A 16,011-nucleotide genomic window follows, 5' to 3' on the forward strand; every position below is an offset into this window, starting at 1 on the left:
TGATTCTCAGGCCTTGGGACTTAAATTAAGTACACCACCAGATTTCCTGGGTCTCCATCTTGCAAATGGCAGATCATGGGACTTTTCAGCCTTCATAATCACATATATTGAATATATATATATATATATTACTAATTTCAGAGAGATGAAAAGAGAGAGAGATAGAAACATCAATGAGAGAGAAACATCAATCAGTTGCCTTCTGCATAACCCCCACTGATGATCAAGCCTTCAACTCAGGCATGTGTCCTGACAGAGAATCTAACCAGCAACCACCTGAGCCACACCAGCCAGGGCACTATATATCTCTATCTATCTATCTATCTATCTATCTATCTATCTATCTATCATCTATCTATCTATCTTTCTCTATCTAATCTATCATCTCCATCTTATTGGTTCTGTTTCTCTGCAGAAGCCTGATTAATAAATGCTCCAAAGGGAAAATCAGATCAAGGAGTGAGTCCATTACATTTCTATGATCTGAGATTTGGGTGGATTTCCCAGGCTATCTGAGATCATACTGGGTCATTGTTTGATCCCTTGCAGCATCACTTTTGCAGTCATGCCGTAGGTGACCTCTCAGTTTTATATGATAATTCATCTAAGATAGAGTGAAAGACAACAGCTCCTATAAACCCCACTCCGAAATGCAGCCTATCCAAAAGGCATTGGTGAATGTACCAGATGCCTCTGAAGATGTGTGGAGGGGGCATCTTTTTTTCCCTAAGACTTTTTGCCCATCGTACCCTGATTGGAAACACAAGCCTTCCATCCCCCCAAAGATCATTCTCTTTCTCCCTGATGCCTCTATTCTTTCCTCTTTCTTATTCTACTAGTATCTGCTTTCCTCTATCCACTAACTTGCTTTTTGGAGGAAACATAATTTAGAAGTCATTTTTTATTGCTTAGGTTTGTGCTAGATTCACATCCCTGTATTAGCCACCTCTGCTTCAGTAGGCATGTCAATTAATTTTTTACAAACATGCAAATTTTCCTCTATCAGGGAAAAACAGCAAAATAGAGTTAGTATTGTCAATAGAGCAATGTACAAAGGAGCCAGAGGCCTTCAGGAAGCTGAGATGAATACACACACTACATGTGAAACTGAACTTTTCAAGTGGGTTAAACCAAACTCCCACATCCTGATACAGTTCTTGGAACTGGCCTACATCACTGAACTCTGTGAAAAAGAAGTTTTTCACCTAGCAGGAGACATAAGCAATCAATTATGTTTAGCATAGTTTGAATCTGCTTGAGAGCACCAATCATAGCTCTTTCAAAACAGCTTGTTTTGAAATCCCCCCCTTTGTCTGTATTCATAAACTCTGTCCCTCTTTCACTCTTGGATTTTTATCCAAATCTTTGTCACCTAGGTTGCATTTTTAGAAAATAAAATATTTGTTTGCCTTGCAGTTCTTGGTCAAAATTGATTAACATGACTCTAGCAAGAATGTTTGAGTAAGGTGTTAAAATAATAAACATTTTGATTTACATTAGTATAATATATTATCTATTACCTCTACCACTGCAAGACAGAAGGCAGTTGTATTAAAAATGAGAAAGTTGTGCCTTGGCTGGGCTGTTCAGTTGGTTGGATTGTCATCCTGTACACCAACAGGTTGAGGGCTTGATTCCTGGGTAGGGCACATACCTTGGTGGCAGGTTCAATCCCCTATTGGGTTGAATGCAGGAGGCAACTGATTTATATTTCTTTTACATCTATGCGTTTCTCTCTCTCTCTCTCTCTCTCTCTCTCTCTCTCTCTTTCTCTCTCCCTTCCTCTCTCTCTAAAATCAATAAACATATCATATCTCATCTGGTGATAATAAAAAAGAAATGGTGAGAGTCATGACTTGTGCAGCCACCCTTACTTTGGAAACTGTTGGAAAATGTACTGTGTGAAGACAGAGGCATGCAGCTTAAATATTAGTAGAATTACATATTTTGAGGACTCTGGGTCTTCTTTTTTATACAAACCCTCATACATATTCATTTTAATCTGGTTTTGAAACAGATTACAATGAATGAAACACAATATTAAGTAAAACATAAGACAAACTCTGGGCTGACAAATAAATGTTGTTTGGAAAAACAATATTATCTCAGTTTTGACTCAATATAAATCTAGTGAATAGAGAAAAATGCCTCCTAATTATATTGTAGATTCAACATAAATTGAAGGTATTGTAATACCCAATGGAGGACTTTGTTTTTCAGGCTAAAAAATATCTAGAATATAGATTTCATGAATTTTAAAACTTTACCTTTTGTTGTAAATATAGAAAGAAAATTATGAACAAAATTATGACTGCTAATGCTATTGGCTTTTCATTAGAAACCAAACATTTAGCTGATTAAAGAACAGAAATAAAAAATCTTGCCTAGCCAAAGTGGTTCAGTGGTTGAGTATTGACCTATGAACCAGGAGGTCACAGTTCAATTCCATGGTCAGAACATATGCCTGGGTTGCGGGCTCTCTCCTCAGTGTGGGGTATGTAGGAGACAGTCGTTCAATGATTCTTTCTCTTCATTGATGTTTCTATCTCTCTCTCTCCTTCTCCCTTCCTCTCTAAAATTAATAAAAATACATATTTTTTAAATCTAGACAATAACTTACTGTCTTTCATTTTGCTCTAAATTTAGCAGAAGTAGCATAAAATAATCATGAATTAGACATCTACTCAAGAGAGTCTTGTGTTAATCACAAAGAATACTTTATCAAAATATATTCTTAGAGTCTATACATTTGGTAAAGATTAGTCATGGAGTTTAAAAATTCATCTTTAATGGCATAAATATGTTAACTGGTGTCCAATACTGGGATTCCATTTTTTAAAATATATTTTTATTGATTTCAGAGAGGAAGAAAGAGGGAGAAAAAGATAGAAACATCAATGATGAGAGAGTCATTGATTACCTGCCTCCTGCGCACCCCTTACTGGGGATCGAGCCCAAAACCAGGACATGTGCCCTTGACTGGAATTGAGCCCGGGATCATTCTGCCCGCAGGCTGACGCTCTACCTACTGAGCCAAACAAGCTAGGGCTGGGATTCCATTTTAAAAGAAATCTCTCCAAGCAAAAGGCAATAGGTCCTAGTGACTTGTACTAGAATATTTACATCAACAGAAATAGCTTTGTAACACACACCAGAATACAAATACATTTTTAAAACAGTAATACCGGGGGAAAAGACAGGTACCAAATACAGCCAGTGACTACTCGCAATGTGATAAGAGGACAGGAAGATAATTCAGAGTCACAGATACTTCCGCACCTCCATTTTAGCTTGTGGTTTCGGCATCATTCTACACCTAGCCCCATTTCAGAGATGAGCAAGCGGGAAAATTAAGTATTTTGTTTTATGTTTCCTTTGATTGCCTCACCCTCCAGTACAGGTACTAACATAACAAGAAGAAATAAGGACTGGAGGATAATGAATATGACACCTGGCTAATCCAAAGCACAAACCAATCAGACACTGAGTAATCAAAAACCAAAAACCTTTTAGCCAAACTGCCTAGTGGGTCACACATTTCATAACAATGCCTTTGAGTTTCCATAGGAAGCAGAAACATCATGCAAATTACAGACACATTTTAAAACAAACCCTTGGGTATAAACATATCAAAAGCATAAAATATAGATTGTTTGGTTTCAGGTCTAAACTCTAAACACAGCCACTGGACCCATGCTAAGCCCTCTATTCAGAAGTCATCTTCACTATATAGTGGCAGAACTGTGTATGGTTTCTATAAATTATATATTTGAAAAGTGTGTTGTCATCATTAACTCTTGTTACTCCTACTGACTTATGCAGTCACCAGCTTTATCTGGGTCTTTTCTATCAATTTTAATCCACTTCTTTTCTATTTCAACCTGGATGTTGTAGGAAGCTCTCTGTTGTAGCAGAACGTGTTTCTGTGGCTGCATATCACTCTCCACCCCCAGAGACCTAATCTTTGTCCTTGAGGCACAGTTGTCAAGCATCCCAAACTGAATAGTAGCAAATGGATACCAATCAGAAGAAATTTCTTGGTATGATCCAAGTTCTAGTTTGTATGACAAACAATGGGGATGATCAGGACTTCAATGTTTATCAGGAAGCCGGTCTATTTTCCATACCACAGTAGGCACTCTCATATTTTGCTGACCCCACAGCAGCCTGTATGACAGGTTCAGATTCAGGTTCATGTAAACTCCCCAGAAATGCCCGCCAGTTTATTTGGGCTTTCAGGGACTTCTTCCTCTGGAGGTTTATGGGCCAGAGAGCCTTGATCCACTGCGATGGGACAGAAAGTGTACAATTATGTTGTCACAGGACCTCAGGGAACTGGCATGAGATGATCTCTGAAGCGATGAGGCCAGGTTGACAAAGGTCTGAAGCTCCACATATGCCCCCTGGACAACCACTACAGACCTCAGGGAAAAGCGAAGGTCTTCCCCATTATATGAGGTCTTGAAATGCATCAGCTTAAACCAGCAGGAATCCAGAGGTACAAACTTAATGATTCTTGATTACTCAGATTCTTGTGCTTTCACACACTTATGAAAAGTATATTCAAGAATATCAATCCCCTTCTTTTCTAGGTCAGCTTCAAAACAGTGTTCATTTCACTTTTGCAGCTCAAGATCATTCAGTGTTAAAAATCACTTCCTGTTTCCATTCATAAAGCAGAGGCAAGAAATCTGAGTTATCACAGCACTTTCAACCAATTTTCCTTCTTCTTTAGTGATTTTACCTACAAAGTTGTCCACAATTTCAAGGGAAATTTCTTGCTCCTCATAGTTCATTCTTGGTTGTGAAATAGCTGGCAGCTTCATTAGCTCCTCCTCCACAGTAGTCAGAAAGTCGAGGAAGTCATGGTACTTTGTGGACCCCAACTTTAGCATCTCTTCTATGTCTGGCTTATGAACTAATTCTGTGCTAGAATAGTATTTTTTTTCTGTGTAAAATGAATGTTTAATCTTCACAGTATGGATTTTCCCCGCCATACTGTAAATGGGTTTTCTAACCTCCTCTCATAATATATTTGCAAAATTCCTCCAGGTAAGACTTCTTTAAAAATTAGTACCTACTGAGGGGAAACCATCATGTTATTCTTCTCAGAAATTCTCATATGAAAGACCATGCAGGTTTGGCCTGACCTCTGAAAAGCATGTGGGGGACAAAAGAAGAGGCTGTGTCTTCAGCATACAGACACTGGGTAGACAAATTTCCAAATGAGTCTTGGTTCTCAGCTGATTGGCGATGTTCAAGCTTCTTACAGATATAGCTGAGTGAACACTGATTTAAGCTTTTTAGGTAAATTGCATGTCTTTGTCTCTTGATGGGAACCTTTTCTGCTTCCTGGAAGGTCAAATGTGAATTGGGAAGCATTGCCTTCTTCTTTCCAAAATGGACTTGAACAGGCACAGTCCTGCCAAAAATACTGAAACTGGAGAGCATCACTTTGGAACCCTAGGCTTTCAGCCTGTGGAGGACTAACTTCATCTGGAAGACCCGCTTTGGGAGCTGTAGGTATACATGAGTGGTCATTGGATAAGGAAGCATGGGATAAACAGGTTGGGTTAGTAGGCAATAAAGAAGAATCTACTCCAGGTGCTGTGGGTGGACTGTTTGAAAATAATTCTGGAATAGGATAAAGCACATAAGTCCCTGCTTTGTGGGTGCCAGGAATTCCTGGGATGTCTTTGATAGGGATAGAAAGAGGAGAGTTACTTGGAGGTCCTGGACTGGAGTAGAAGTCTATGATGAGAGATGGGAGAGGGGTACTACAGGTGGGGGAAGACCCACTGGGAAATCCCTTAGGACCAGAAAGGTTCAGCTTAAGTCTGCTTGGCCTACAAATGCCTTGATCCTTTGGACAGAGATTATTTGACTTCTGATAAGATTGAAATGTGTTGCCTGGGTTCGTAGAACACATCTTTGAAATCAGATTGTGATCTTGTCAATGAGTCAAGTGTGTTGAACCATACCATTTATTGGTCACATGTTAATTACTGTATGGTTTTTCTCTTAGAAAAGTAAGCCATTCTTTCTTCTGAACACTTGGAATCTCAGCTGAATAAAGTGGTTTAAACTCTCTAGTACAGAGGTGTTAACATTCTCACAGAGGCAAATACTATAACCCCCAAAGCCACAGAGAAAGAGACTTCAGAAAAGTTTCTTTTATACTTCTAGCTTATAAATCACCTTAACCTAGTTTCTAAAATTCAAGCTACCTATCACCTTCTCCAAAATTGGAGGCATGCATGTAATTCTTGCAATTGAAAGCAGTCATGTATGCATCATCCCTTTGACTTTACAACAAAAACTTATTTAGCACACATTCCATGCCTAAACATATTTTGAGGGGATGAGCAGAAAAATGACAAGCTGTCCTCAGATGAACTTTACTATCCAATTGGAAATAAATAATAGATCCTAATTAGTTGTAATTGGGCAAAGACTCAGTTATTAGCTGGACTCATGAGTTCCTACTTTAATAGGAGGTCTATGAATCTATCCAGTATCTGGGTATCAATGACAAGTTAGATCCTGAGTCAGTATTTCTTAAATGTTTGAATATTCCTGTTTCTCCGGTATATAGGGACCTGAGTAAATGGCCAGTGGTCCCTCAGAGGGAAGGCAGGAGGAATCATTTTCATTTCTTCTCCTGGAGTTCCAGGGTCCTTCTTCCTGAGGACCCAGCATCTCTTTCTTAAGGAACACCTTCCTCCAGGTGAGAGGTTTGAGGTATGAAATTGGCTCAGATCAAGGAACTGTAACAATTTATTGAGGCTATAAATCAATAGCCTCCTCATAAACCACCCTTGACTTCATTATTTTCTCCCTATCCCTCTTGACCATGTTCTACTCATCATCTTTTGAATTTTCCATGGTAAGGCCTAGCAGGCTGTCACTCCAGCCTCAGTGCTCAACTATCACTGCATCAGCTGGGCTTCTGATATTTAAGTGTCAATACCTGGCCATAATGCATTAGGATCTCTCATCTCCAATACTAGCAGGAGTCCAGTTCTGCAATGGTAGCACATTGGACCACCTGCACAGGCATACAATAGAGAGGCCACCATTGAATTTAATTTTATTTTTTATGGTTAACTCTATTACATATGTCCCTATTTTCTCCCCCTTTACCTAGCCCCCCAGCCTACGTCACTCTGGCCATTATCACATTGCTGTCTGTGTCTATGCATATATGTTCTTTGGCTAATCACTTCACCTTCTTTCATCCAGTCCCATCCTCCTCCCTCCCCTCTGACAACTGTCAGTCTGTTCCATGTATCCATGCCTTTGTTTCTATTTCATTGATCAGTTTATTTTGTTCATTAGATTCCACATATAAGTGAGATCATAGCTGAAGATAAAAGGATCCTCCTCACCACCAGTACATACTCTTATTTTTTGGTAATTCTGGTTCTAACATTTTTTTTCTAATCTAGTGAGAATTTCATGTTTGGTGTCTTCAGTTATTGGCAATATTTACTTATTTATTGTAGATAGAAAGAGAGACTCATTTTTTGTTCCATTTGTTTATGCATTCATTGATTGCTTCCCATATGTGCCCTGCTAGGATCTAACCACAATCTTGGCATATGGGGACAATGCTTCAACCAAATGAGATACTTGGCCAGGGCAGATTTTAATATCTTAAAGCTGTGATTCAGAAATAGAAATTAGAGGACATTCTCACTGAGATTTGAAAGAATCACTACGAACTTTATACCTTAGTTTTGAAGTACATATAGGGATTAAAACCAAATGCCAACATGAAAACATTAGGATGAAATTTTGCGCTTTCCAGTGCTCTGATTCTTAGCCTTAAGCCCTTCATTGAACAGGCTGATGTCATTTCTAGAATCAATGAACAATTTATCATCTCATGGTCAATTTTACATTTCTATTAGTGTTTATTAATAGAGTCATATTTTACATGTTCTTTCTTATTTATGAATAGGAAATACAAACTTTCTTTTAAAAATCAAAAGATGGAAGCTATAATAAAAACTATGGATCCCTCCCACTCTTAATCCCACCCATGTCAGTAGTTTTCAGTAATTTCTATGTAAATTACATTATACACACTATTTTGCACCTAATTTTTTCACCTTAAAACATATTTTAAAGGTTTTATATTAGCACTAGAGGCCCAGTGCACAAAATTTGTGCATGAGGGGTGGGGGAAAAGGGGGTTCCCTCAGTTCAACCTGCACCTTCTCCAATCCAGAACCCCTCAGGGGATGTCTGACTGCCGGTTTAGGCCCGATTCTGGGGATCAGACCTAAACCGGCAGTCGGACATCCCTCTCACAATCCTGGACCACTGGCTCCTAATCACTAATCTGCCTGCCTGCCTGGTCAGCCCTAACTGCCATCCCCTGCTGGCCTGATCTCCCCTCACTGCCTCTGCATGCTGGCCAGGTTGCCCCCAACTGCCTCCTCCCTGCTGGCCTAGTCGCTCCTAACTGCCCCCGTCCCTGCTGGCCTGGTCACCTCTAATTGCCCACCCGCCGGCCTAGTCACTCCTCGCTGCCCCTCCTGTCAGCCTAATTGCCCCCAACTGACCCCTCCTGCTGGCCTGGTCACCCCTAACTGCACCCACACCCCCACCAGCCTGGTCAGCCCTAAATGCCCCCCCACCAGCCTGGTTGCCTCTTACTGCCCCCCCATCAGTCTGGTTGCCCCTAACTGCCCCCCTCTGCCTGCCTGGTCACCCCTCACAGACCGCCCCCTCTGCCAGCCTGGTTGCCCCACCCAGCCTGCTGTTCAGTCATTTGGTCATTCCTCACTAACCCCCCTGCCTGCCAATTTGGTCATAGGCAGCCATCTTGTGAGGGTGTGAGGGTTAATTTGCATATTACCTCTTTATTATATAGAATATATAATCTCCATTGTCAAGTTATTTAATGGTTACCTAGAATTCCAGTTCATGTATATACTAAACTTTATATGACCAATCTTTCCATTACAAATAATGCTGCAATGGATTTTTCTGTGTGTGTGTGTGTGTGTGTGTGTGTGTGTGTGTGATTGTGTAATATAATTATGAACATGTATTTCCTAAAAGTGAACATGCTATATCAAGAATTGACTTGAATATATATTTCTTCTTTTGTGACTTTCAGTAGCATTATTGATGTTTTTTAAAAGGCAATTTTTGTTCAACTGCAAATATGGTCTTTTTCTACCTCTTAAACCAAAGGGTGGCAACCCTTTCTATAAAGTGTCTAAAAGGAATTCTCTTAGGTTTGGTAGGTCATACAGTGATTGCTCCTACTACTTCACTCTACTGTTGTGGTATAAAAGTAGTCATAGACAATATGTAAATAAATGCATGCGGTGGTGTTTCAATAAAACTTTATTTACAATAACAGGCAGCAGGATAGGTTCAGCCTGTAGGCCAACTTTGCCAACTTCTGTTATAAATTTATGCTTGTTTTTCAATTTAAATGAATAAAACCAACTCTTAATCTATCAATGTATGTCAGGCACTAAAATCCTCTAGTAGGCACTTCTTATGTTTAAAACTTTTGTGAGTAAAATTAAAAACCATACACACCAAAAATAGGGCAGAGCATATATGCACATTCTATAATTTTTTTTAAAGAAAACTAATCTTATTTAAACAGTGAGCTCAGAGCATTCAGACCCTTGCCAATTAGTTTACCAGGGATAGCTAGGGTTGCAGAGAGTTCATCAGCAAGTGTGTCCAGGGCCCGTGCAATCCAGGGAGTTTTATCCTTTTTAGTACTTTCAATCAAATTTCTCAGACGATTTATCTCTGCCTCCATCTCATCAGATTTCTTCCTGAATCCTTCATTAAGCAATTCCTCTTGGATCTAAAATAAAGGGTATGGAGAGAGGGAAAAGTAAACTTTTGAAAATCCCAATTTCTAAATAGTAAAATTTTATATGTGAGAATGTTATTAAATTTTCTTTATTTTCTACATAAAAGTAGTCTCTCTAATTAGATTATTAGAGGATAATATTTGGAGCAGACAGTATCTTCTGGGTTAGACCTGATCAATGAGAGGAAGGATAGGTTTCAACCTTACTTAGCCAGGCATGAAGAACAATGCAATAATGTGTTCCAACCAAAAGTATGGATTAAGAGAGAACCATTATTCCACTTGTACAAATGGCATGGTCCCCCATATTGTAGAAATAATAATAGGAAAATATAAGCTGATCAAAAAATCTGATGTAAACACTTCTAGATGAGAAAAAAGAGAATTGTCCCAATGCTCTGTGGTGACTTAGGCAAACTATCCATACTTGGAGACAACCGAAGCAGGTTTAAAAGGTGTCAGTTCCCCATATTTCTACGTCTAGATATATCTGATAGTTTTAGGCCAGCATGGGCCCAAGTCAGGGTCTTTGATGGTAGTAGAGTTCTGGATAATTGACAGTAATCTTGGTGAAGTACCCAGTTGCTGCTTATATTAAAAACAACATCTGGTTAGAATATCTACTTGAGAATCTATTAAAAACCTTGTTTAATTAGGGATTCATGAGATCACCCTAGAATATCACTAATGTAGACACTTGAACTTTGGGGAGGCTATTCATATTCTCCAAGGACTTGGAGGACCCAAGGTCATCTTGGCCTCTCTAGAGTCTCGGTGTGGAGCAAAACTCAAAGGTCTCTTGGAAATCCAGTATTTGGTACTTGTGGTGAATCAAATGCAGTAAATAGCAGTAGTTGTTTTCTTTTTAATTTTGCATTAATTTTCACCTATTCCTTTCTCATTTACCAGGGCGATGACCATGAGCAACTATTGAGGCCATGGCCAGGCTTACCTTCAGCTTGTGTTCCAGTATCCTTGTCTGTTCTCTCAGAGCCTCGTCTCTGTCCTTCTCCAGCTTCTTTCTCAGTTGGACTATGTTTTCCTCCAGACTCCTATTTTGCGCCTCAATCTGCTGCTGCTGCTCCTTGTGCTTCTGTCTTAGCCACTCCTGTTCCTTCTCAGCTTGCTCCTTCTTGGCCCGCTCCTCTGCCCCATGACAATTTTAGAAAAAGAAGAAAGTATAAGATCAGGCCTGAACTCTAACATTTTGAGATTAGAGAACAAATCGAATTTGAAAGAGATGAGGAATCTCAGATTTCACCCAATGGCTACACCATCAAGAGCAGATTTGATAATGTAATGGAAAACACCTTGACTGTCTGGTTGACATACAACTACACTCTGCTTGTTATGTTCAGCTTTGGCAGAATGTGAATTCCACAAAAGGAAAAATTTGTTGTTTTGGAAAGATCTTAATGTGATCTGTCAGAGAGCACTGCAGGAAAATACCACCACACTCAGAGTTGCATCATGCCCCATACCTGCTATGGCCTTCTCCCCTTGGGTCAGGGCTTTATCTGCCTGCAGGATGGATTTCTCTATTGACACCTGTGACGTCAGGAAGTGTTGGAAGACCTCTGTTGCCTGAGGAAACAAGAAGGGACAAAGAACTTAGAGTTCCACTGAGGAGATTTGTTCTGTGCAAACAAGTCCATATGTGTCATTTTTACTTTTTGTTTAAAATGCTCCAAGATCCTCTACAAAGAGTCCAAGCACTTTATTGTAACCAAAGACTCTCCATGTCTTCCTCCACTCCCTCTTCCAGTACTACTTCATTCCACATGCTCAAGGTCAGCCAGTCAGAATTATGTGCTGTTGCACAAACCCATAACAACTTTGGTTCTGTTATGAATTTGCAGCTCTTTCCTTTGAATAACATTCAACCCAGACAACATGTAAAAATATTTCAAACTTTACATCCCCTCCTCTTCGGGAAGATTTTATAGACTACTAGAGGCCCAATGCATGAAATTTGTGCACTTGAAGGGGGAGGTCCTTCAGCAAGGCCTACACCCTCTAACAGTCTGGGAGCCCTCGGGGGATGTCCAACTGATGGCTGGGAGTAGGCCTAATCCGGCAGTCAGACATCCTTAGCTCTGCCACGGAGGTGGGAAAGGCTCCCGTCACCGCCGCTGCACTCACCAGCCATGAACACAGCTTGTGGCTGAGCGGCGCTCTCCCTGTGGGAGCACATTGACCACCAGGGGGCAGCTCCTGTATTGAGCATCTGCCCTCTGGTGGTCAGTGCACCTCATAGCAACTGGTTGTTCCGCTGTTTGGTTGATTTGCATATTAGCCTTTTATTATATAGGACTAGAGGCCTGGTGCACAAAATTTGTGCACGGGTAGGGTCCCTAGGCAATCAGGGCTGATCTGTGAGGTGATGGGGGTGCAGGTGGTGCCCGGCTGGCACCTGCCTTCGCTGGCCTGGGACCTGAGGGCTGAGGGAAGCTCTTGCATTGAGCATCTACCCCCTGATGGTCAGTGCACATCATAGCAACTGGTCATTACACTGGTCCTTCTGCTGTTAGGTCGATTTGCATATTAGGCTTTTATTATATAGGATATGCCCTATGTGAAATGTAGACTCTAATTTATGTTGCTGTTCTCCCTAGGCACTTGCTAGATGTGAAACTTTAAGCAATTTATATAACCCACCTGTGCCTCCTAAATCACATCTATAAAATGTGGGTAAGAAAATAAATGTTTCATAACATTTTGGATGGTCAAATTAAAATGTTAAGAGAAAAAGCTTAATATTCTGCCAATAAGTAGTAACTATTAGAAGTAATTTGATATGTTAATTGTATTGTTATTATTACATTTATTACCATCACCAGTGTACCCCAGAGTCACAGGTACATACATATTACCAATTTATATAATTGTCCATTTATTTGACTTTCTCACTTTGATCAGTTTGAGTGCAAAGATTCTAGCTTTCCATCATAAAGCCTCAAAACATAGTACACTAAATGTCATGTTGTTAGACAATGAAATGCATAATTTCTGTTCTCTCTCATAAATTTCAGAAATTTATACTCATTTTTGAGAATGGACATTTCTACTCTACTTAGGAAGAAAGAGCAAATAGTGGACCTTAAAAGCTAAAGCAGTCACGATATCCCCATACTCTCATATTACCCACAACTGGTGCTGTGCTCTCATATTTTCAGGAGACCCTCTTGACTTTAATCTGTAGTATCCCTATGTTCCCCTTAATTCTAACCTTCACTCCTTTTCTGGGTACTTCCCAATATCGTCGTTCAATCCTTTCCTTTGCTCTCCTGTAGTTCTTGTGCCCGCCAGAAACAGAGAAAGTTCCGTCTGAAATACTTTCCATTAGGGCCATTGAAAGCTGATCAAGTACATATTGGCAATATTTCTCAGAAGCCTCTTCATTCTTCAGCAATAAACTCTCCTTCTTATTCTTTATAATTTCCTGTATGGAAATGTAGATGGGTGTCACCAGAGAAAGGAACATAGAAGATAAAATTCCAAAGAATTTATTAGCTGGGTACTCTGTGGCCCTCTTAATAAAAGCATCCAGTCAATGTAGCAAGAATCAAATTTATTTCCAACTCTGAAAACTCTCTACAAGACCCTGTTAAAGCTTCTTAACCTCCCTGGGCTTCATCTTTACCTGTGAAATGTTGAGATTGCATTATATATTCTTTGTAGTTCCTAGTAACTATAGTATCCTGTGAATCTATCTTTGATAAAAATGATACAACTAAAATAATATAAATAATTACCTGTTAAGAGAGTATGCTAAGGAAATCAAGTATCTAAAATAGGAGTGCATATACCTGGAGATTAACCAGCTCAGAAATGACTTTGAGGAGGTCAGGAATCATGCCACAATTCACTAAAGGAGAAACCAATGCTGGTTTTCTTGAGAGATCAGACAGATCTTTAATATCTTTCCTGAGTTTGAAGAAAAAGAAGTAAATATTCTCCCTCTCTGGAAAATGCAGACTACTTTATGCTGAATAGGAGATGAGCTATGAGATGAATCTGTAGAACTGAAGGCATCATCCCAGAAGGGCAAGAATTAGTAAGAACAAATACCAAGACAAAATACCGTGAGCTTCCTCTGAAACTCCCTCTGGTCATCCTTGAAGGAGTGCTCCAGGAAGATTGCAATGGCTTCCCTCTCACAGGCTGCGTGCAGGTCCAGCAATTCCTGGAGCGTATCTGTGGGAAAGATCACTCGCTGGCCCATCTGCTCGCTGTAGTGGTCAGCTGCCTTCTGCACAGCCGCTGAGTTCTCAAGCTGGGCCAGGGTTGTCACCGCGTTCTCCAAACAAGGCACTGATCCTTTATTGATGGTATCTACGTAAGTCACCACCAGAGTCCCCAACCCTGAATAAAATAGGAAACAGGAATCAATATAAATTTATCACTCAATGAGATTCAAGAGTCTAAGATTATAATTCTGAAACCACACACACACACACACACACACACACACACACACACACACCTACTTCTATCACACCTTCATTTTCACATTTATTCATTATTCATTATTCTAGTGTTCTACAGGGCATCACAAAAAAAGGTTAAATACCTACCTTTATCTAACATAATCAGAGGTGTCTGAATAATTATTATACATTACACAAATAAAAGAAAAATATACAACACGGGTAAAGAGATAGGAAAAATAATTCAGATAATAATTGTTCCCAATTCTTAAGCTTTCAATAGATTTCAGATACTCAGAAACAAGTATTTATTTTGGACTGGTTTAAACTCCCAAGAAGTCTCTTTGAGAAAAAACACTTACTATATTAGACTTCCCCTGAAAATACAACATACTCTGTTTTTATACCCAGTTAGTGGTTTTATTATCAGTGGTGGGGTTCTTCTTAAATGTGGGATTCCAAGATATAAGTGATAATATTGGGAGTTTTGGGAATGGATTTGTTAATCACATGACAAGAGATAATTAAAAAGTACATACACATTTCTCTATGGAGTATGAATATTTATAAGTACACATTTTTTATATAAAATAAAACAAAACTACTGAAAAACACATATTATCTTTTATAATACAGAGGTATTATGCAAATTGACCCTTGTGCCCTACGACCAGGCTGGCCAGGGGGTTAGTGAGGGACGACCAAATGACTGAACAAGCAGGCTGCATGGGGTGACCAGGCCAGTGGGGGGGGGGGGAGCGTTAGAGGTGATCATGCTGGTGGGGGGCACAGTTAGGGGTAACCAGGCCGGCAGGGGGGCAGTAAGAGGTGACCAGACTGACAGGGAGGCAGTTAGGGACAACCAGGCCAGCAGGGGGGTGCAGTTGGGGGTGACCAGGCCAGCAAGGAGGGCAGCTGTGGGCAATTAGGCTGGCACAGGGGGAAATGAGGAGCGACTAGGCTGGCAGGGGAGGCAGTAAGGGGTGACCAGGCTGGTGGGGGTGGGGAAGTTAGGAGCGACCAGGCTGGTAAGCAGGTGAGCAATTAGGAGCCAGAGGCCCCAGATTATAAGAGGGATGTCCAACTGCCGGTTTAGGCCTGATCCCACTGGATTTTGTGCACCAGGCCTCTAGTAATTAAATAATTAACACATATGAGGCCACTCAGAAATATGGTTTTAGAAAAGAAGACTCACGATTCCCCGTGACCTTGACTCCTTCCCTGAGGGTCTTGGTCTTTGCATGGGTGAAGATATAACAACAGAAATTATCTGATTGTTGCCGGAATTTAGGATCCAGTTGGCTTTCCAAAATATTCTCAATTTTGGCTAGGAGACTTGTGTCTTGTGTTGGCCGGTCAAAGACAAAACACTTCCGTTTTGGAAAATAACGCCTGATACACTCCCTGGGTATGTTGGAAATTTTAGCTTTTGGATTTAAACCTGGGGAAAAGGAAAGCATAGTTACAGTCAGCACAGTCTTGGGACAAGACAGCTAAATATTTTTATGACTGGGAATTTTTGATCTTTGGTGATTTCTATGCTCATAGAACTCCTTTAACATATTCATACACATTACTAATTAAACTCATATGAATGACATGTTACTGAAGAGAAATTTTAGGAAACATATGCCCAAGAAAAAGAAATTTATGGCTGGTATCCACAAAATCAAACATGGTGATTGGATTATCAAATGTTTATCTAATGAATAATGGTCAAATTTCAAT

General features: G+C 40.0%; 1 protein-coding gene and 1 pseudogene across 2 annotated transcripts in view; both read right to left on the bottom strand.

Annotated features, from left to right (window-relative positions):
- Positions 1–3,791: 3,791 nt before the first annotated feature.
- LOC139001886 (stonin-1 pseudogene) lies at positions 3,792–5,929 on the bottom strand (annotated as a pseudogene).
- Positions 5,930–9,345: 3,416 nt separating this feature from the next.
- The window catches only part of LOC139003544 (guanylate-binding protein 6-like), a 29,070-nt gene continuing 22,404 nt past the window's right edge, over positions 9,346–16,011 (bottom strand). For both annotated transcript variants that reach the window (XM_070405548.1, XM_070405549.1), the window contains 6 exons: positions 15,479–15,724; positions 13,938–14,218; positions 13,083–13,295; positions 11,335–11,437; positions 10,806–10,999; positions 9,346–9,844 (listed from right to left, as the gene is read on the bottom strand). In XM_070405548.1, the coding sequence (XP_070261649.1) occupies positions 9,623–9,844; positions 10,806–10,999; positions 11,335–11,437; positions 13,083–13,295; positions 13,938–14,218; positions 15,479–15,724 (1,259 nt within the window). In that variant the 3' untranslated portion in view covers positions 9,346–9,622. The remainder of the gene's footprint in view (positions 9,845–10,805; positions 11,000–11,334; positions 11,438–13,082; positions 13,296–13,937; positions 14,219–15,478; positions 15,725–16,011) is intronic.

The sequence above is a fragment of the Myotis yumanensis genome, unplaced genomic scaffold, assembly GCF_028538775.1.
Source record: "Myotis yumanensis isolate MYYU_CA2020_CCGP unplaced genomic scaffold, mMyoYum1.0.hap1 SCAF_2, whole genome shotgun sequence".
Lineage (NCBI taxonomy): Eukaryota > Metazoa > Chordata > Mammalia > Chiroptera > Vespertilionidae > Myotis > Myotis yumanensis.